At 37.0% G+C, this 23,188-nt stretch overlaps 1 protein-coding gene across 1 annotated transcript in view; it reads left to right on the top strand.

Annotated features, from left to right (window-relative positions):
• LOC306854234 (protein furry homolog) overlaps positions 1–23,188 on the top strand; it is a 62,686-nt gene that overhangs the window by 9,883 nt on the left and 29,615 nt on the right. The window contains exons 2-28 of the mRNA XM_079392073.1: positions 2,505–2,695; positions 4,022–4,075; positions 8,227–8,366; positions 9,413–9,503; positions 9,858–9,937; positions 10,039–10,119; positions 10,758–10,926; positions 11,160–11,252; positions 11,427–11,525; positions 11,604–11,705; positions 11,790–11,893; positions 13,843–13,951; positions 14,243–14,329; positions 14,412–14,583; positions 15,695–15,827; positions 15,964–16,071; positions 17,352–17,607; positions 17,819–18,001; positions 18,096–18,182; positions 18,560–18,819; positions 19,764–19,953; positions 20,053–20,177; positions 20,847–20,904; positions 21,020–21,111; positions 21,218–21,390; positions 21,985–22,145; positions 23,065–23,175. Of these exons, the coding sequence (XP_079248199.1) occupies positions 2,505–2,695; positions 4,022–4,075; positions 8,227–8,366; positions 9,413–9,503; positions 9,858–9,937; positions 10,039–10,119; positions 10,758–10,926; positions 11,160–11,252; positions 11,427–11,525; positions 11,604–11,705; positions 11,790–11,893; positions 13,843–13,951; positions 14,243–14,329; positions 14,412–14,583; positions 15,695–15,827; positions 15,964–16,071; positions 17,352–17,607; positions 17,819–18,001; positions 18,096–18,182; positions 18,560–18,819; positions 19,764–19,953; positions 20,053–20,177; positions 20,847–20,904; positions 21,020–21,111; positions 21,218–21,390; positions 21,985–22,145; positions 23,065–23,175 (3,509 nt within the window). The remainder of the gene's footprint in view (positions 1–2,504; positions 2,696–4,021; positions 4,076–8,226; positions 8,367–9,412; positions 9,504–9,857; positions 9,938–10,038; positions 10,120–10,757; positions 10,927–11,159; positions 11,253–11,426; positions 11,526–11,603; positions 11,706–11,789; positions 11,894–13,842; positions 13,952–14,242; positions 14,330–14,411; positions 14,584–15,694; positions 15,828–15,963; positions 16,072–17,351; positions 17,608–17,818; positions 18,002–18,095; positions 18,183–18,559; positions 18,820–19,763; positions 19,954–20,052; positions 20,178–20,846; positions 20,905–21,019; positions 21,112–21,217; positions 21,391–21,984; positions 22,146–23,064; positions 23,176–23,188) is intronic.

Raw genomic sequence — 23,188 nt, 5'->3', positions numbered from 1 at the left:
AGAGCACTTCATGCTTCCTTCTGCTAACAAGCTTTATGGAGATACTGATTTCATTTTCCAGCAGAACTTGGCACCTGCCCACACTGCCAAAGGTACCAAAAGCTGGTTCAATGACCATGGTGTTACTGTGCTTGATTGGCCAGCAAACTCGCCTGACCTGAACCCCATAGAGAATCTATGGGGTATTGTCAAGAGGAAGATGAGAGACACCAGACCCAACGATGCAGATGACCTGAAGGCCGCTATCAAAGCAACCTGGGCTTCCATACCACCTCAGCAGTGCCACAAACTGATCACCTCCATGTCACGCCGAATTGAGGCAGTAATTAAAGCAAAAGGAGCCCCTACCAAGTATTGAGTACATATACAGTAAATGAACATACTTTCCAGAAGGCCAACAATTCACTAAAAATGTTTTTTTTATTGGTCTTATGAAGTATTCTAATTTGTTGAGATAGTGAATTTTTGGGTTTTTGTTAAATGTGAGCCTAAATCATCACAATTAAAAGAACCAAAGACTTAAACTACTTCAGTCTGTGTGCACTGAATTTATTTAATAAACGAGTTTCACAATTTGAGTTGAATTACTGAAATAAATGAACTTTTCCACGACATTCTTATTTATTGAGATGCACCTGTATATAAAATTATTATTTTGGAATAAGTGTAAAACTTATTATTAAAAATTATTAGGTTTATACTGAAGTGTCAGTTTTTACATTTTGATTATGTCAATTGCAATGCTTAATTGCTATTGTAGTTTGTTTATCTTTATTTATTGACATTTTAATGGTTAAGCTCTGTTTATGTGTGTTGTTTATGCAATATTTTTATTGAGTTTAACAAGCCTAGTTGGCTTCTCATTTGCTGCCCATGGCGGTTTTCCCAAGGGAAGATTGTGTAATTGAGTCGGTCGGTGGAATTCAGAAGCTGGATAGTTTATCTCACTTTACGCCATCTGTGTTTCTACATATGTGCAAACAAGGGAGTGAAAGTGAGTGAGTGAGTGAGTCTTTGCCCAATCGAATGATGTTTACACTGTTGGTTAGCGGCGGAGGGGAGATCAGGACGTATAGTGTGTACTCCTGGATAAATATAGCCCTGCAGCTATGCCACTGTAGCATGTCAGTCCTGCACACTTGCCCAGGCCTCAGCTAAATATTCCAGCCTGACCTTCAGCCTCGAGAGGCAGTGGACGTTTACACTGCAATAGAGAGCTTTCCGAAGAGGCAAGCACACGTGTGGATTTGTTATCACCTAATATTCGGACTTTTGTTTCGACTCGCACTGGGACCGTTACAGTATGGGGCAAGTGGCGATTGGGAGAAGGTCTCGCTATCACTGAAGAGACTGATAAGGACGTGTGAAGTTTGGAAAACTGGATCCCATATGCTGCTCCCCTACTATGGACAGCACAGTCATGTGCTGGAATAAAACCAGCATGGTGAACTTCATGAAAGGTCTGGGTAGGTGCTACAAGAGAGAGAGAGAGAGAGATAGAGCAGTGAGTGAGAATCTGTCAGTGAATGATGTTGAAACTTGTAAATGAACAAAGTATTTAAGTAACAGAATTAGAATGTGACAGTGTTGAACAAATGCAAGGCGAGCTTCAAACTTACCCATTGGTGTTTAGATAACATAATAGCAAAACAGACTGAAGAAATATATCGATCTAAGATGGTTTGATGAAATTAAGATATGTTTGTTGTCAACTGCAGTGTGTTCATGAATGATTTGCAATCAGGTAGAATGCAATGAAATGAAGGAAATATTAATACAATTGATAATTATATTAATAATTAACTATTTTTGTTAGAAATATTTATACATTAATAATTGTTTTATTAAAGATTATTATTTAATACAATTTAGTTTTAGCATTTGGGCTGCTATTTAAATTAATAATATGCTGTTCAACCATTAACAAAGTTTAAGCTATGTGGATCAAAGTCTGTTTTTGTCAACGCATGATCTAAAACTAGATCAAAATTTGTTGTCAAAATGATCACTGCTGTGACTGTCACATGCCCTCTCTGCAACTCGACCACTGTTCCTTACAGTACAGTCCAGTAGCTTGTGTGTGTGTGTGTGTGAGCTCTGTGAAAGAATACTACAACTTCTTGATATGAAGTTGTACTTTCTGATTTTAGTGTGTTACTTGAGTTTGTGTTGAGGAAAGATGGGCGTTACTTTGTGTACACAGGTTGCAGTCGCTGGCAAGCTCCAGAATGAGAAATCTTGGGAAATTCTGAAATGGATTTCACTGTCTGGATTAGGAAACGGTCATCGTCTGAAATACAATAATGGATCGTTTTCATTCAAATAGTTTTTGACCTCTAAACTAGAACAGTTAAAAATCCATGTGATTTATTCTGAAATAATGTAGATTTTCCATTTTTGGGTTTCTGAAAAAGAGAAAAACAATACATGCAGTATTTTAGACCTCATTTCCATGTACATATTTATTTATAATGTTGATATTATTCTCTTTTTTTTGTCTAAAGCTTCACCAGGGTACAGCAAGCCTCCTGTCCCACCAGTTTGCTACTCGCAGAGTGAGAAGGGACCGCCTGCCATGATGCCCATCAGCGTGGACCCAGAGAGCCGTCCAGGCGAATACGTACTCAAGAGCCTCTTCGCCAACTTCACCACCATCTCAGAGCGCAAAATACGGATCGTCATGGCCGAACCTTTGGTGAGTGACAGTTTTGAACGATTGAAGGTAACGATCTTGAGACCTGTGACCATTCCAGTCCCAGTACTCATCTGTCTTTGAGGATTGTGGAGATGGCTGACCATATGGACTGTTGGAATGGGTTGTTAGGACTGAATCTAATAAGGAAATCCTAGTTGTTTATGCAGCTCAGCACGTGACCCTAAATCTATGTATGGTTCTTGTCAATAGAAATGAAATTTATATCTGTCAGAAATGAAAAATACAGATAAGATGTTAGTGTTAAAATATTGATTGTTTATCTCTAAAGACACTGAACACTTACCAGCCTTGTTAGTATTTTCCAGACAACAGGCAAATTTACCTGCTTGCGTGTTTAACAGCGAGATGCTAGTTTCATGGCCGACAGGCTGGCTAGTGTTAATTAACCTTTCCCAGGACAGATATATTGTGTCCCTCAAAGCATCTGCCATCAGGATGAGCTCATCTTCTTCTTCTAATTTTCTAAAAAAAAATCTGAGATCAGGTTACCTGAATTGTTCAGCCACAGTTGTGTAGTGTATTGTTTGATAAAGAGTAGTATGACCTGGATTGTCTGCAGTTTATTTGCACTACGACATTCCTCTGACCGATTGTATTTGAACAGTAAATAGAGTGATGCTCTTCAGACACAACTAGAGGGTTTTTATGGGGTAGTCATGTCTTGACATACCCCAGTCTTTTGATTCAGAAGTGGAGAAAGGTCCTGCAAGAGCATAAGGCGGTCCATTAACCTCTTATAAAAGCCTTGAGGGATATTGCCCTGTCCTTGTCTGCCCTCTCATCTGTTTCTCCCTCAAATGACTCCAGCAACTGAAATATTTAGTAACCTAAGATGAAAGTGGTGCTTCAGTGGACTGAATGAGCTCAAATTAAATTTAACACAGTCCAAAAGTGTTATGTCTGACAAGCCCAGATGGGTCAGAGAAGACAGTCTGTTCTAGGCCTAAAATGCAAATTAAGAAATGATAATAGTATTTAAATATCCAAATCACATATTAAAAAAGAAGCCACACACAATTCTGGGTCTTTGAAACATCTTATGTTACCTGAGTAGGAGTTTTCTAGGTCAGTTTGTTTTATTTCACAACCTGTGTTGTTTAATCAGCATGTCCGATCTGTGATAGTTGCTAAGATCAGCTTTTTCACATTGTAAGACTCTGCAGGTTGCTCTGTTTGTATACACACACACACACACTGCTGTTTAAAAGTTTGGGCTCAGGAAGATTTTTTTTCCCTCAACAAAAGTACTTTCTTTCTTTAAGAATGCATTAAATTCACGTTTACCTTTTTCTGTTGTTTTTACAGGAAAAACCTTTGGTAAAGTCTCTTCAGAGGGGTGAAGATCCGCAGTTTGACCAAGTACGTACTGTTTGCTTTCTGCCCCCTGAACATATGCGCACATCCCCTGTCCAGTCTGTGGACAGATCTCCCAGCGGAAAGACAAGGGACAGCCTTTTAGCTGCTTGGCTGTGCCAAAAAATTAATCTGACTTTTTGAATTATTAAAAAAGATTCATGGATCTGTCTGGCCTTTAAAGCATTCAAAGTGACCTCGGTAAAAGCCTGATGTGGTTTTTGGCTTTTCTGGCTGTCTGGGAGTGAACAAGTCCATTTGCATCTCTGATAGATTAGATAAGAGAGTTTTATGCCTCAAATTCACAATAGGTAGGAGACATTGCATGCTCCATTAGATCATCAAACATTTTGTGTAGAAGGTAAGGTATAATTTTTCTATAATTTACACATAATTGCTTCTGATTGTTTTATACAGGGCCCAACAATAAGGATTGCATTTGCAAGTTTTTCTTTGCAGTTTGATCAAAAAATTCTGAGAACATAATAATATGAAATTATAAATATAAATAATATATAATATAAATATAGATCTACAAATTCATATGTATACACACAAACTATGGAATAAAATAAAATGTAAATTAATTAATTATAATTTTACATCGGGGCCAGAATGAGCAAGCGTGAATTTATTTTTATTGTTGAGCTTGGTTATATGAATATATTTCTCAAACTCTATTTTTACAGTTAACTCATTTGTAAATGAATGACAAAAGTATCTGCGAAATGAACAAATGTATAAAATGTCCCATTTTTAGGTTATTTTAAATTTGATTAAAAAGTGTAAAAACAAAAATATTATATTAAATTAATACAAATATAAAATATAAAAAAAAAAATTAATTATACATATAATCTGTCAGGACAAGCAGAAACAAAAAATCCTTAATGTTTAGTTTGTTATGTAATTATTATTCCTAAACTTAGTCATTACAATGAACTAATGTGTAAATGAATGACAAAAGTATCTGCAAAATTTATAAATGTACAAAATGTCTATAAAACATAATTTAATTTCATATAACCTTGAGTAAATGTATCAAAAGTCCAGAATGAAAGGTCTTTTTATTGCTGGCTTGGGTGGAGTGTGTGTTCCCTGCCCTAAGTTTGAAAGTTTGTTTCTGTATGCATGTATGTGTGTGTGTGTGTGTGTGTGTGTGTGTGTGTGTGTGTGTTAGAGGCAGGTGAATAGCAGCCTCATTCAGAACTCACAGGGCTACGTTTGTACCCATGATCCCCTGGGCTTTTCAGCAGCCTCACTGAGAGGTGATTCTTCTCTCAGGGTTCATCAGGGAATGAAGGGCTCGCTGTGTTCACCCTCAGCCCCTGAACACCACCCTTTCTCCCTCCCTTTCCTGTGTGTTGAGTCCTCACCAGGGACCGCCTTTCCTTCCTGCACTCATTACCCCAACTCACTCCTCTTTTCTCGCTGTCTTTGCATCTTGGATACACATTTAAGACACATGATCAGGGCCGCTGCTGGCCAAATGGGTGCCCTAAGCAGGATTGTATTGTTGTGCCCCTCTCCCTCAAATATTAAAGTAAAAAGTGATTTTATGGTCTCAAGCATTCACAAATCATGCAAAAGAAAATTAAGCAGTTTTACTACGATAAAACCATGGTTAATTTTTGTAAGGGTTGTGATGTCCACATGTTTTTTGTTGAAGAAATTATAGAGGCTGTGTCATCTATAACAAAAAGGTGGCCAAAAATGAAAGATTAAGTGGATATTTTAATTAAATGTTTGGTCAATAGCCCATTAAACAAGGATATGATCATCCTGTAAGTATAACAGCAGCAATTAAGCCCCTCCCCTCGAACGCAGACTAGCCAATGGCAGTCGAGTATCAGTTCCACGGGAAGCGGAACTCGGACATCTTTAGGTTTCAGCGCCATAGAGAAACGTTGGAAGATCCAAACCTTGCATCGGCTTTATAGCGTTTATGCTTCAAAAATGGAAAAACAATGTTCCTGGGGTACTTGTAACACTGATTCCAGGTATCCTGAGAGGATTTTATTCCATTTCCTGAATCCAAACAACACAGAGCAAAATGTCCATAAGTATTCAACCCCAAAACAAATGAAGACGAAAACGTTCATTTTCTGGTTGTCATACACTCATTAAGTTACAATTTTCATCTGCTCAAGCAGAACATTAATGTTATCTTGTGCTTTAGCAAGGAATCACTGGTGAGTTCAAGTGAGTGCATGCTAACGTACAAACCTAAATAGCGTGCTGTTCTCGTGTCTTGTACAGTGTACTAGGTCAAAAACACATAAACGAAGGTCTACATTTCAGTGCCTCTCCATATTAAACTGGTTAAATGTACATTAATTTAATCGTACCCTGCGATACATGAACAGTGTTGATCCTGCATGTTGTCATCCGTGATCGTGATGGCTGACCATAATACAAGACTTCTCCCGCTTGCATTGAGATCTGTAATCCCTCGCTTCGAGTTACCCACCGTATTTATTTTTAAATATTTTATAAATCCCTCCATGGAACATTTAATTCCCATTTGGTGACCTTCTGTGTCCAAAAATGTGCAAAAACATAGTGGGACAAGGTTTTCACACCGCAGCTCTCATTGTAAGACAGTGAGCAACTCAATTTTGTTTGTCCGAGGGAGCAACAGTAACTAAGGGGGGCTGTTAAGGTCAAGGGGCTTAACGTTAGGTCAATTCAGAGCCGTTGAGAAACGAGTTGCGACAACGGAAGTTCAAAGCGCTCGATCGTCACGTGATTCATGTAGACCTCAAATAGTTCCAGGAAGTTCATAGCGGGCAATTGGAATGCATTGAGTTAGACAGAACTGCGATTTTTGGTAATTAGTAGACAACAAAATTATTTATTTACATTATTTATAAAATAATGTATACATAGCATATGTAACTATATCAGTGTTGTTTTTAAAAGATAAAATCCGCTAATATTGTATAATGTATGTTGACTTTTGTTATGCTCTTATTTATATTTATTCATTTTAGCTGACGCTTTTATCCAAAGCGACTTACAATTGCTATATATGTCAGAGGTCACACGCCTCTGGAGCAACTAGGGGTTAAGTGTCTTGCTCAGGGACACAGTGGTGTCTCACAGTGGATTCGAACCCGGGTCTCTCACACCAAAGGCATGTGTCTTATCCACTGCGCCATCACCACCCACATTTACAGCAATCTATTTATACATTTATAATAAACTATACATATAATTAAATAAATCACATTTATTTGTATAGCACTTTTTATTATACACATAGTTTCAAAGCAGCTTTACTGGTAATTGGTTTCCTTCTATTGGTGGCATTTTAAAACCAATAAATCCTAATGGAATATGACCCAAAACGCACTACAGAAAACCATTTTTTAATGGTTAAAAGTTGATGGTTTGTAATGTTTGTAATGGTATTTGTGATTCATTTGTGATGGTATTAGAATTTTCTGTGATGGTTCTATTGTTTTGTTTTTTTTCAGCAGGGTGGCCTCATTGTTTTTATATAATGCATAAGTCATTATAAAGACTGTTGTTGGCTTAGGTTTGTTTTATAACCATAAAAATATATTATCTTAATACTTCTTTGTACATTATTATTTGAAGTAACAAAACCAAGGTTAATTTGCGGTTACTATGGATACAACAACCATGATTTATTTTTATTTTTTATTTTATTCGTGTTAAAACCATGGCTAACTTTCGTAAGTGAACATGGAAACTTGGAGAGAATATTAGATGCGTTGGTGGTGGTGAAATTATTACCGACATTTAAACACGTTATTAACCTCAACACCCAAAAAGGTTTCACAGGATTATGATTTTATTAATGTAGCCTACCTGAAAGTGACGCATGGGCTTCGTTTTCATCTTTTTTCTTGGCGCCGGATTGCTGATGTCTTTTCACGTGCATAGTTGTCCATCAATTATGATCATTTGCATTTAGCCACAAAACATGAGGTGCGAGCGGTCGCGGGTAGTAGCCCCTCACTGCAGATCAAAGATCCAGGGGGCCCTGCTTTCACCAAGACCACCTCCACACTCAAAATAACTTTCTTCTGGATATGCACCATGAAATACATGGCCTACATGCAGTATTAAGTACTAGGTGTATTTTTAGTTTGTTTATGTGGAGATTAAAACATGCTCTCTTTTTCCAGTTGATCAGCACAATGAGTTCTCTGGCCGAGTATTGCCTACCATCTATCTTGCGAACCCTGTTTGACTGGTACAAAAGACAGAATGGAGTTGACGATGAATCCCATGAGTACAGACCACGTTCAAATACAAAGTCCAAAAAGTGAGTGCTGTTTGTATCGCTTAGATAACGCTGATCATTTAAGCGTAATACAATATGATATAGTTAATTATGCATAATAGAGTTAATTAATGCAAATCTGCCTCATATGCAGCTATTACAGAAGATTAAAACGCTCACTGATGCTCCAGAAGGAAAACAATGCATTAAGAGCCTTTTGAACAGAATGAAGATGTGTACATTTTTCTTATTTTGCCTAAATATCTTCTGTTTTTTCATTTAGTACTGCATGCCCTTCAGAGGTTACATGTTTCCCAGAAGACAAAATAAGTTCAATTAACCCCGATCTTCAAATTCTAAAAGTTTTCACCCTCCGGCTCTTAATGCATGGTTTTACCTTCTGGAGCATCAGTGAGCATTTGAACCTTCTGTAATAGTTGCATATGAGTCCCTCAGTTATCCTCAGTGTGAAAAGATGAATCTCAAAATCATAGTCATTGTTAAAAAGGGTTCAAATACAACAAAATATGCTGGAAATCCAAAGAATTTATGGGACCTGAAGGATTTTTCTGAAGAACAGCAGGCATTTTAACTGTTCACAGTTGGAGTTTTGTGGGTATTGTTCATGTCTGTTAATGTTTGAGCCATATATTTTAATTTTTTTATTTTTGTGTAGATATTTTCAGGATTTTTCAGCATTTATTTGAAGTAGAAATCTTTTGTAACATTGTAAATCTCTTTACTATGAATTTTGATCACTTCAACACATCCTTGCTGAATAAAAGTATTGATTTCTTTCAAAAATCTATTTTAAAAACGTCTTTCTGTGAGACTGCAATGCAATTTTGTCACTTGGCCTCATAACTTCTGTCTTAACTGGATGATTTGACACAATAGTGCCAGAATAGCCAAGTGACATCAGATAGCCAAGTGGGTGTTGCGTGACTCAGATGCTTCTGTGACTTCTGCTTCCTGTAGCTGGAGTGCAAAACTCCATTTCATCATTTAGAAATGATATTTTAGTCTGTGAATGTGTGAGAGGGTGGGAGCAAAATTGGCATAATCTGTTTACATTCTCTCTTTCCTAGTGATGAGCAGCAGAAAGATTATCTGCTAGAGAGGAGGGACCTAGCCATCGACTTCATCTTCTCTCTTGTGCTCATAGAGGTTCTCAAACAGGTAACACACACTTTGATTTGCATCTAAATAAGTTTAGATGCAAATATAACTAACGGATGTAAACAAATATTCAGAAGTGAGGAGAGCTACATGTACAAGTTTGTCTGTGGATCATCACCAAGGATCTATGCTGGTTACTGTCTTGCCAGGCAATCAAAATTGTCCCAGTCAGCTTCAAATTTATAGCGAATTGTGATTTGTTTCCTTCGGTAACAAAATGGCAAATTTAGCCATAGATTAAGGCTTAGAAGAGATATGCAGTTTAGTGGTTATTATACAAAGGTATTTGAAATCACAGAAAGCCATAATCAAAACCAAATTATAAAATGTGATACTGTTTGTGTTTTTGGCTAGATGCCCCTCCACCCAGTTGTAGATGGTTTGGTCCATGAAGTCATTCATTTGGCTTTTAAGCACTTTAAATATAAAGAAGGGTAAGAGACTTTTTCCTCTATTGGATACATTTAGTAAAATGTATCAATTCATATAAATTCATGCATCTGCATTGCTATTTACATTTGTTTTTTATGGCCAGGTATCATGGTCCCAACACTGCCAACATGCACATTGTAGCTGATCTCTATGCAGAAGTTATCGGAGTCTTAGCACAAGCAAAGTAAGTGCTCAATCCAACAATTTTTGTTTAGCAGTGTAAAATGTGCTTTTTGAAATGTGCACAAAATATACCAGCTTCGGAAATCAGCCTTTGTGAGTTTCTAGATCTTCAGAATCACATAGCTTTCAAGTGGTCTAAATGCTTAGCATCCTCCGTACATAAGTGTCATTCCTATAATCTGTGTGGTACTCTACAACAAAACAACTGCACCTGTTGCAGGAACCTGTTGGGTGAAATATTCTGGGAAACTGTTGTCTGTTGGTGCTTGCTTGCTCAATAGATGTTACCAGGCCTCTTGTTGTCTTATTTGACAGCTCAGGGTCTGATTTGTGAGAGGGAAACGGCACCAGTGCTGTGTTATTTTATTTTCCAGAAATTTTGCTTTTGTGAAACTGTGAAGTCATAGAAATGAGAAAAATCTTAAAAGGTCTAAAAGGTTTTTTTTCCTATTTTATATTTAATCTAACATATAATCGAATCGATTTCTCTTTGTAAGTGCTTGTGAGGAATAAAACACCAAGGATATGATCATCCTGTAAGTGTAACAGCAGCAATTAAGCCCCTCCCCTCGAACACAGACTAATCCTCCTTGCACCCAATCCGTTGATTTTTCTGTCCATCATAATGTCTTTTTGTAGATTTCCTGCTGTTAAAAAGAGGTTCATGAGTGAGCTGAAGGAGCTCCGCCAGAAGGAGCAGAGCCCATACGTGGTCCAAAGCACCATCAGCCTCATCATGGGTGTGAAGTTCTTCCGAGTGAAAATGTATCCTGTAGAGGAGTTTGAAGCCTCCTTTCAGTTCATGCAGGTAAATGTAGAATATTAAGACATTTGGATAATCTTCCTTACATAGCACAACACTTCTACTGTAGCCTTTTAATTTATTTTGTTCGTTTGTTTAATTTATTATATTTATTTGAAATACATTTATACTGAATATCGAGTCTTAGATAAGGCTATAGTGATAAGCTCAATGATATTAGCTCTCAAGAATGTGAAGGTTAGCAATTGTTCTCAATGCTTTGCTCTTTTCTGTTGCAGGAGTGTGCGCAGTATTTCCTGGAAGTGAAGGACAAAGATATCAAACATGCTTTAGCTGGACTCTTTGTGGAAATTCTAGTTCCTGTCGCAGCGGTTAGAGAAATGTTATAAAGATCTGTCAGCACTCTGCAAATTGGGTGTTATTTACATGAACATTACAAATAATAACATATATAGCCATATATCACCTTTTTAAATCCTTATTTTGGTAGAAATGTCTACAAATGTTTTGATCCTCTTTATTATTGTCTTTCCATTGTTTAATAGGCTGTCAAGAATGAGGTGAATGTTCCATGTTTAAGGAACTTTGTGGAGAGCTTGTATGATACCACCTTGGATCTTTCAACAAGAAAGAAGCATTCTCTGGTCAGTCTGGATTTCATAGTGTTTCATACTGTTTGACGGCACTTTGAACACTATGTATCCTTCTCTCTGTTTTTTCAGGCTCTGTACCCTCTAGTGACATGTCTGCTGTGTGTCAGCCAAAAGCAGTTCTTCCTCAACAGATGGCATGTCTTCCTCAACAACTGCCTCTCCAATTTGAAGGTATGTAGTTTATTTATTCATTTATTCAACTGGTTTCAACTGGATTCAAATTGGTTTTCACTCTAAATAAATTCATCATTACAGAACAAGGACCCTAAAATGGCACGGGTAGCATTAGAGTCCCTCTACCGACTTCTGTGGGTCTACATGATTCGCATCAAATGCGAGAGCAACACTGCGACGCAGGGGTAAGCACATCCATGGTCTGCTGCTACTTGTATTGAACCATGTATTTAAAGCCACTACTTAAACGCCTGTCTGAGACCCCCAGAGACAAGGAGTGGGTAGATTCGCAGTAAAATGATTTTGCATAATACGGTCCATCTCGTGAATGCCAGCTTTCTTGGTGGAGTTCTAAAGGGCTGAAAAAACAAAAAATAAAAACAAGTCTGTACCCTACCCCTCCCATGGCCGTTAGTCCAATGAACCTGGGTTGTGACCGCACCCCTCAGCCCTTCTCAGTGGCAGCGAGTAAACAAGCAATCCATTACAGTCATCGTGCCTCAGGCGGAGGGGTAATTACTGACAGTGCTGCCAGAAATGGGTGGAGAAAGGAGGCTGGTGGTCATGGGTGATGGGTGTTGGAACACCAAGATCGTCCACTGGGAATCAAAAGCTTGGCAAATGAAACCATATACACACCCATATTTGATCTTCAGGACTAGAAATGAACATTGAACAAGTGTAGATGTCTTATGCAGCTAATCCATAATAGATTGATCGGAATAATGTAATAAATGGTTGACGTTGTTTGGGAAAAGGGTGGCCTTAGAGGATTTCAACACCAGAAGGGGAAGTTGTGGTGAGAGTTTTGGAACAGTGGGCTTTGTGTACAGCATACTGAAGTACAAACTGAACACTGAATACATATTAACAAAAGTACAATATGTGAAACAGTATACTTTATGGAACAGCTCAAATAGTAGTATGCTACCTAAAAAGTAATATTATTATTATTATTTAGTTATTTAGCAGACGCTTTTATCCAAAGCGACTTACAAATGAGGACAACAGAAGCAATCAATTGTAGTATTAAAACAACTGAAAACTGATCCAAAACTAAAAGCTAAAACTTTATAAATACTACCAATACACATTTTAAAAATAAAGAAATTAAATGAAAATGACAAATGCATACAACAAAATTTCAAAACGTAACATTTAAATGAAAAACAAAAAATAAAGCTAAAAACAATTCAAAATATTAAAGAACAAAGGGTATGAGTATAATAATGATTCTAACATAACACTAAGCCAAACACCTAAAATAAATAAATAATAATAATTATAATATAAAATGGTATTCGACAATTTTATTAAATTTTTTTTTATCCTATATATTTAAACTTTTGGCAGTTTGTTCAAGTAAATAAATAAAAAATAACAATATTGTAGTGTTTGATTTGGTGTCTTTTTTATATTTAATATTTTGTTCAGTAAGGACGAATTACATAGCTCAAAGAGACAGCAACGACTTTCATAATTTCACAATTTATTTTTGAATTAAATGCATTTTTTTTTACATTCTTTTCATCAAAGAATTCTTAAAAATGTATCAGCTTCCTCAAAAATATTAATCAGCACAACTGTTTCCAACATTGATAATAATAAAACACTAAATCAGCATATTAGAATGACTTCTGAAGGATCATGTAATAATATTTCACAATACTACTATTTTACTGTATTTTTGATCACGTAAATGCAGCCTTGTTGAGCATAAGAGACTGCTTTCAAAAACATTAAATGAACTCACCGAACTTATTTAAGAAGGCATATTAAATATCTAAAGCATGGGAGGGGAGGTTAGTGCTGGAACCACAAGGATCATAAAATGCTCAAATTAGGCAGGAAAACTGGTGTTGGGTCAGCTAGCGAGAGATGTATTCATAAATATCAGAAACCTTGACTGTGAAACTGTGACTTAGGAGTTTGCAACCACTTTGAATTAGCCCAAAGAGGACAAACCTCACTTAAAAATAAAATATCACAAATAAGACGGGCTCAGGTCTGCCACTGTAATGGAATGCTAATTATAACGAGCTATCTGTGTCATATGCTTTGACCTTCTTTTTGTATATGTCCGTGCCAGATTCAAAACTTGTTATCAGTAAACACTGTGATCTTGTCCCAACAGCCGCCTCAACTCTATTGTGACGATCCTGTTCCCTAAAGGATCCCGCAGCGTAGTTCCTAAAGACATGCCTCTCAACATATTTGTTAAGATTATCCAGTTTATTGCACAGGTAAGTCTGCGATGAGATGACAGACAGACGTCTAAAACTAAAACCTCAATAATAATCTGCTGTTAAACCATTATACAAGACCTAATTCTTGTTTGTAGTGAAAACAGAGCATGTGTCTAAGGACAAAGGATTTAGAGTTGTTGTCAAAACAAATGTCCAATGATAACTAGATTCCCGTCATTAATTTGCAAGACAACACATATTTGGTGTTCCTGATGCAGCATGTGTAAAAATATTTACATTTTGCATACTGCATCGTTGCATTTCCTCATTCTTCATTTTATTATACAGGAAAGACTTGACTTTGCAATGAAAGAAGTCATTTTTGACCTGCTGTGTGTTGGGAAACCTGCAAAAGCCTTTAGTCTTAATCCAGAGGTAAAGTATTGTCAAATTACAAAATATGTAGTAGCTTTTTCTCAGTGTTATGACACTCATATCTTGATTTCTTGTTCTTTAGAGAATGAATATAGGTCTCAGAGCATTCCTGGTTATTGCTGATAAGCTGCAGCAGAAAGATGGTGATCCCCCAATGCCGAACACAGGGGCAACGCTCCCTTCTGGAAACACACTACGAGTCAAAAAGACATTCCTGAGCAGGCCTCTGACCGAAGATGAGGCCAAAGTCATAGGTGAGTTCATCTGTTGTACTAGAGAAATAATTTCAATAGAAATAAAGGCTGTTTATGAGACTAAACTGACAGTGTATGATTGTTTTTTGTGCTGAATAACAAAATAAATTTAAAAAGTGGCTTTTTTTATAAACAGCACAGGCATTCATTTAGCAAACTTTTCAAACAAAACAGTTTGCAAAAAAATTGTAAAACAATAGATTTACTATTCAGAATTTAGAAAAAAGTATTTGAAGTTTTTATAATGTATGAATAATATTAATGCAAGAAAGATAACATGGAAACTTTTCAATCATTTAATTTAAATTATGTAACAAAAATGAAGATCTTCTTGAAGACATCTTTTGTTTGCCGTTTCTGCTGATTTTGTTGTCTAATGCAATGAAATTCATACACTTTTTTTGTTTATTTGTGGGTAATTTTGGCAAAATTGAGGTGCATAAGCTCAGACCGATAAGGCCTGCAATCAATCAGTTCCAAAACAAAATACAAAATCTGTGCTAATTTAGGGTTGCAAAGGGGTAAAACATTTCCATAAAATTCCGGAAACTTTCCAAAAGTTTCTGAAAATGTCAGAATTTTTTGGAAAGTTTCCAAAAAAAATACCCGGAAGTTTCCAAAATATCAGGCAAGTTTTGGAAATTTTCTGGAATTGTTTTTTTTTTTGTTGCCTTTTTTCAACCCTAGTGCTAATAAGAAAGAAAACTAGTTGTTAAAAAGATTTAATCCTAGGTTTGATAATAATATAGCATAGCAAGAAATTAACAAGCACGTTTTTATAGATGGGTCATTTTTGACTGGGAACACCAGGTGTAACAAGGTGAGAAAAAATCCCCAAAAAGTGTAAAAAAAAAGAAAAAAGAAAAAAAGAGAAGTTATGTGTGAGCAAAGTAAGTAAGTTTTAGTCCAATGCAATAACGTGAACTAGCATTTTTGAGAGAAAGAAAATCCTCTCTGGGTCAGCATGGCCAAAACAACATGAGAGAAATGCAAGGTTTGACCAAAAATATATAGAAAAGAGAAATTGTCTTCTTGATCATATTGATTGCCATTTTGTCATTAAACACTGAACATGCCAGTCTTATAAGATTTGCATTGTTTCAACCATCAGGAATGTCACTCTATTACCCCCAAGTGAGGAAAGCTTTAGACAACATCCTCAGACACTTGGATAAGGAGGTTGGCCGCTGTATGATGCTGAGTAATGCACAGATGCTGAATAAGGAACCCGAGGATATGATTACGTATGTCACACACAACACTCTGTTTCTGTATCCGATACTCTGCACATACCTGTCTGACCAATCAACCCAAATCCAACTAAGCTTGAGCTTGTCAGTGCACTGTTTGAGCTTATGTGACCTCTCTCTATGCTGACAGGGGTGAGAGGAAACCCAAGATCGACCTCTTTAGGACATGCATGGCCGCCATTCCACGCATCATTCCTGATGGCATGTCCAAGTCAGAGCTTATAGACCTTTTGGCACGGTAAGTGTGTGTATATGTTTGATGCATGAATGGGAGTAAACAGGAACCATTTGCTTCAACAAATTGCCCATTGGTCAGGTTTCCTGAAAGCTTCAGTAATGTGATCCCTCCCAGCCCCCAGCTTGAAAAAGTTGTCCCAGTGCAATCTGAGTCAGGGCTGGTCTAATCAGACTTGATTCTTCTTGTTCAAGCCATTAGGTCAGCCAGCTAGTTCAGAGTAAAGTTGATCTCTCTGCGAACTTCCTTCACTGAAGCTGAAGGGATTCTGCTTTGTAATGGAAGATCTTGGAAAGTATGCAGGTTATTTATGAGGATTGGTGTACATTTACATTTATTCATTTAGCTGACGCTTTTATCCAAAGCGACTTACAATTGCTATATATGTCAGAGGTCGCACGCCTCTGGAGCAACTAGGGGTTAAGTGTCTTGCTCAGGGACACATTGGTGTCTCACAGTGGATTCGAACCCGGGTCTCTCACACCAAAGGCATGTGTCTTATCCACTGCGCCATCACCACCCCTAAGATAATATTTTGATATTATCTTAGTAAGATAATATTTTGATATGTATAGGAACACACACACACACACACACACACACACACACATCAAGTAACTAAAATTAAAAATAAAACCATTAAACAACATTTTTGCTACTTTAAATAAAAATAAACATTAAACTAATTTCAGCTAGTTGTCAAGGCATTATTTCTAATTTTCTTTTGTAATTTATTTCTACGTTTAACTTGAAGTACTAAAATAACTGAAACTAAAACTGAAATAAAAATAAATAAAAACTATATAGACGTATTTGAAAAAAATTATAATAATAATGACAAAACTCAACAAAATTTCTAAAACTTTTACTAAAATAAAAATAATCTTGAAATAATATCAGTGATACTAAAATAGTACTTTTATATACATAGAAAATATTAACTCTGGGTAAAGTGTCTATTTTTATGTTTCAAATGAAAATAAAATGTCAAAATATTTCTTTCTAAAAAATGGGTATAACCTAGTCATTTGAAGGATATAGTGGCAAAGATTGGTAAAAATGTCAAATGACAGTTAATTCATTTTTGGGGGCTGCACTGTCTTTTAATGTTATCTAATGCATCTTATAATATCATCTAATGATTCTTGTTCTAAATATGCCTAATAAGATTTTTTGGTATATTTCGTATATTTCGTCTTTGCCCCTAAATTTTGATATTTATATAATTTTTGTATATATATTTTCTCCTCTGTAGTCATGTTTTTCTATCTTTTAACTGCCAGGTTAACCATTCATATGGATGATGAACTGCGTCTGATAGCCCAGAATTCCCTGCAGAGTCTACTGGTGGACTTCTCAGATTGGCGAGAGGAAGTGCTCCTGGGCTATTGCAGCTTCCTGCTCCGAGAGGTTCAGGACACACACCAAACCCTGCTGGACTCCTCACTTAAACTACTGCTTCAGTTGCTTACACAGTGGAAACTAGCACTTCTGAGCACCAGCAAGACTCTGGACACATCAAAGATCTGCTCCACTGAAGTAAGTGGCAAGAAAAAACTTGTTTCAGTGGCAAATCATAAGAAGATCTCTAATATCCGAGTTGTTTCTTCTGGAGAGCCAATTAAAAATAATATAAAATGTATAATATAAAACATAAAAAAAGGAACTAAACATTTTAAATAATATAATATAATGTAATAATATGTATAAAATAATTTATAATATAATAATATGTGTTTGTGCTCTTTAGTTGTTACAGAATAGCTCTGGCTCCAGGCTGCCTGCTGAACGGATGCCTCACTCCACCGTCCTGCATGCTGTTGAGGGTCTCGCTTTAGTGCTGCTGTGCTCCTGCCAGACAGGCACACGCAAAGTAGCTGTGTCCATCCTTCGGGAGGTCCGACAAATCTTCCTCACCATCGGGCAGACTGAGGTAAGAGCCGCTTGGAGCCTGACTTGATCAGATGTAGGCCTTAGAGTATACATCCACTCATTTACGGTGGAATATTATATTTTTTTCTGCACAGGAAAATGAAAGGCCCATGATAGATGTACTGGACCAGCTGAGCCCAGTGGTGCTTGAGAGCTTTGCCCACGTGGCGGTGGCTGACTCGGTGAGTGCCTCTCTGTTCGGTCCTTTGCGGTTTCGCTCTCATGCGAGTCTCGTTGGACTTCTACAAAGTGTCTTCTGTTCTGAGTTTATAAGAAAGTCTGTTTTTCTTCTCTGAGCTTGGAGTTTAGGGTATTAGGTGAGGACTTACATAAACAATGATTTTATGTAAAAAAAATAATTGATTTTAATCACAGATACTAGATGTCAAACTAAATTGGTACATTAAAGAGCTAAATTTAGCATAAATCCATTTTGTGTTTTCTCTGTAATTCTTCAAAATTCTTCAAAAGTCTTGTCATTCGACCAGTTTTCTTTCATTTTATTGTTGAGTTCTCTATAAATGGCCACTATGATCTCTTCCCCTCCACTTCCCCGCAGGCGTCCCTCCCCGCTGGGCAGCATGCAGATCTACAGTGGCTGGTGGAGTGGAACGGATCTCTGGTTGGCAGCCACTATGATGTGCGGAGCCCGTCCCGTGTGTGGATCTTGGCACAGTCTCTGAAGGAACCCTGGGCTCTGTGCCTCTTCAGCCTTCTGAGACAGGAGTACCTGCCCAAGCACTGTCCCACAGCGCTCAGCTACGCCTGGCCCTATGCCTTCACCCGCCTACAACTCCTCATGCCTTTACTCGAGCCCAGGTGAGGGATGGGTAAAATATTTACTGTAAGGGTTTATTTGACCTTTCAAACTTTCTCCTACATCTATATATGTATAATTGAGTGGTCAGTGGTTTGATTGGTCTGCATTGTCGCTTTAATTATTGCAGCAGCCTGATAGGTTATGTAAGCATTTACATCTTGTTGACCGTGCTTTAACCTTAAAGTGCAGGAGGAGCTTTTTAAGCATTTACTCTATCTCTATCTTTAAGTTTAAGCTCTTAATAGCTTCCCGTACCCACTTTCATGGTCTCCACAAAACTATTAATCAGCACCTGTTTGTAACATTGATAATATTTACAAATGTTTCTTTAGCACTAAATCAGCATATTAGAATGAAGAATCATGTGACACTGAAGACTGGAGTAATGGCTGCTGAAATTTAGCTTTGCCATCACAAGAATAAATTATAGTTTAAAATATATTGAAATAAAAATAGGCGTTTTAAATTGCAGTAACATTTCACAGTGTGGCCATTTAACTGTATTTTTCATCAAATAAATGCAGCTTAGTTGAGCGTAAATATGGAAGCCTATTTCCGCCAACTGAATAAAAAATAAAAAGGTAATTGCGAGTTTTTATCTCACAATTCTGACTTTTTGTAATATGCGTTATTTATAATTGTGAGGTTAAGTCCAGTTCTGAGGGGGATAAAATACTGATATGTTTTCAGAATTGCGAGTTTATATCTCGCAATTCTGAGAAACTCGCAATTGCGAGAAAAAAGACTTGTGAGAAACAATTCGCAATTACCTTTTTTTTTTTTCAGTGGCGTAAACGGGCTTCCAAAAACGTTAAAAAAATACAACCGAGACCAAAATATTTGGTCCAAAAAACATTTTATTCATTCAAAATTTAGCTAGTTTTAATTTTCTTATTTTTTTACTTTACATCAGTCAATTCATTCAAATGTTTTCATCTCTTAGCAACCCAGTTAACGCCAAGAAGACAAGCTCGGCTGGCTCAGCAGACACCTATGCTTCTCTCTGGAGAAACTATCTGATTCTTTGTTTTGGTGTGGCCAAACCCAGCATCATGAGCCCGGGTCATCTTCGAGCTTCCACCCCTGAGATCATCACTCCCAGTACAGACAGCAACAGCAGCTATGACAACAAGGTGGGTGGGGCATCACGCACCAGTCATGTCTACAGTCATACGCCCCAGTCAATCATTCTCTGACTTGATTGAATAATTGATTAACATCTCATTCTTTAGATCCTGGGCACCCCGTCTGTGGCCTGGCTTCTGAAGCAGTTGGTCCCTCTGATGCGTTCAGAAAGCATTGAGATCACAGAGTCTTTGGTGCTCGGATTTGGCCGCACAAACTCACTCGTTTTCAGGTATTATGTAGCAAATATATAAACATTTAAGATCTCTAATAACGTGACTGATGTAAACATTTAGATGGGTTCCTACAAGATGCTACATTCTCATAGCAGAAAGTTCACTCATTTTTGATTATCACACATCACAACGTATTCTGTTTTATTGTTTGCAATGTGTCATGTAAGTTCAGCAAGATTTTTTCAGATAAGATGTGAACAGCATCTGATGTTCACATTCTAGTCATACCTCTTTTTTGTACTTGTCAGGGTTTTTGAATTCCTTGACTTTGATAAGGCAATGCACAAACACTGTATGCATATAATTATGATACCATAAATGACCAGGCAAAGAAAGCATTAAAATGTCAGTCATGGAACAATGTTCAGTTTACTCTGCAATTACAATTGTGCTTTTACGATTTTGTATATTCAGGTGCCTATATATATATATATATATATATTCAGACTTTGGCTTTTTGACACCATCTCTAAATCTAGACAAATCTTTTTCCAAAGCAGTGATCATATGTCATATTACATTAGTTATGTCTGCTTATTTCAGTTCTTGGAGTCATGAAAAAAGTATTTATGGGAATAGAGCAATTATTGCTCTATAAACCTTGGCAGCACAGTATTGATTCTTCTTTAGCCTTATTGATTTTATATTTGTTGTGTCTCGTACAGAGAGCTTATTGAGGAACTGCATCCTTTGATGAAGGAAGCTTTGGAAAGAAGACCTGAGGTCAGTTACAGTATATATAATTATACTTGTAATGTAATTTCCAGACTAAATTAATTAAATATTTAAAAAATATTTTAAGTTTCTGTAGTAATTTTTCTCATAATGTCTCCTCTAGAATAAAAAAAGGCGAGAGAGAAGAGATCTGCTAAGACTCCAGCTCCTCAGGATCTTCGAGCTGCTGGCGGATGCCGGTGTCATCAGTGACAGGTGAGAAGGATGTTATTATTATAGTTCTCTGGACTCCTCCATTGCGTCTCATTATGAACTTGCAGACTAGAAAACATGAAATGATCCCCGTCTCTCTCTCTCTCAGCACTAATGGAGCTCTGGAACGTGATACGCTGGCCCTGGGCGCACTCTTTCTTGAGTATGTGGACCTGACCCGGATGCTTCTGGAAGCTGAGAATGACAAAGACATGGAGATTCTCAAAGACATCCGAGCTCACTTCAGCGCCATGGTGGCCAACCTCATACAGTGTGTCCCAGGTGAAGAGGAAGACATATCACAAACTCAGTTTACAATTAATGTCAACATGAAATCAAAATTTAGCCCACTTACTTTCTTAAAAAGTGCACAACTCATAAATTGTCCTAATATTGTTTTTTCTACTTTAAATATTTATTCCACACATTAAATTATGACATCATACTGATGGTCATGATGTTATATTTCGTTCTGGGAAGCGCTCCACGTTTGCTTTGTTTAGGAAATGGAATTCATTGCTAGGCTACAGTGTATTCAGTCACAGGACTCCTGACGTCAGTCTTGATTTAGTCTTCTCAGTGGAGACGCTGCCCAAAATAGCAGTAGATTAGATCAAGAGCCACTTCATGTGCAAATGATGAGTCGCACAGTGGCCAGTCATTTTGCCTGTTCTTTCTTATTGAAAAACAAAACTAAAAGCATAAGGGTTTTAAATTGTTTCTAATTGATTAGGCACTATCACAAAATATTTTTTCATGAAGGGGTTCCTGTAGCCCAACTTGCATTGATAAAACGTGTAACTTTGGATATAAAATTAGTTTTTATAGTATTCCTAATACTTCTCTTCTCCTCTCCTTGTTTCATTTGTTTCATAGTGCATCATCGACGTTTCCTCTTCCCTCAGCAAAGCCTTCGGCACCATCTCTTCATCCTTTTCAGCCAATGGGCTGGACCATTCAGTATCATGTTCACGCCCCTGGATCGCTATAGTGACCGGAACCATCAGATTACTCGATACCAGTATTGTGCTCTTAAGGTAGTACAGACTACATTTATATAATATATAATTTTATATATCATTGCTTTAGATATATTTTTCTTGAATATATACATGCATGTGTGTGTATTTATATATACATAATAAATATACACAGTACATATACATATATTATGTAAACAAAAACTTTTATTTTGGATGCGATTAATCATGATTAATCATTTGACAGCACTAATAATGATACATTTTAAATATTAAATAAATAATAAAAATACATATTGTTACAAATATATTTATTTGGAATCTGCACATGAAAGCAATGGACTGGAATGATGTTTCATTCTGGCTCTAATTTAAAACATGGCTTGTGTTGCTAATCCAGACCGCAGACATATACACAACTAATTTTATCTCCAGAGGTCTACTTATAGCTCAGGAAGTGCTGTAGTCATTTACAGTGCAAGACCTCAATGTGGACACACATGCCAAAGAGACAAAAGTGGGTCCACTACGTGACGAATGAGTCCATTTGTGATGACGACGCATGTGTGCTCTGTTTTGTCTATGGGAACCTGTACTCATAATGTCAGCTCTGTGCAAATTGACGACGTGTAAACATATAGTTCACATCAGGTTTGTTCAGGTTAGGAAAAATTACACCCACCTCAAAAGCTATTATTGTTTGTACGTGTAGCTTCTTGTGTTGCCGTAAACCCCTTCCTCATAATGGAAAGGAGGGTGTTGTAAGACGATCATATATAATGTTGTAGCATTTGTAAAAGGTGTGTAATTTCAAGACCCTGGCGTCATTAAAACACACAAATGTCCAGAACATGATATGAGTCCTATGAGCCTCTTCCCTGTTTCTTTAAAGTATTTTTTAGTTTTGTTGAACACGATTCCAAGTTTTGCATGAAAGCGTTGCGTGAAAGAATGTTTTTTTTTCTTCCTTTCATAGGCCATGTCGACTGTGCTATGTTGTGGCCCCGTGTTCGACAACGTAGGGCTCTCTCCTGATGGCTACCTCTATAAGTGGCTGGATAACATCCTCGGCTGTCAGGATCTGCGGGTATGCAGCCAAA

Source organism: Barbus barbus (genome assembly GCF_936440315.1).
Source record: "Barbus barbus genome assembly, chromosome: 34".
NCBI lineage: Eukaryota > Metazoa > Chordata > Actinopteri > Cypriniformes > Cyprinidae > Barbus > Barbus barbus.
Note: the sequence above shows the minus strand (reverse complement) of the source record. Positions and strands in the feature narration are given on the sequence as shown.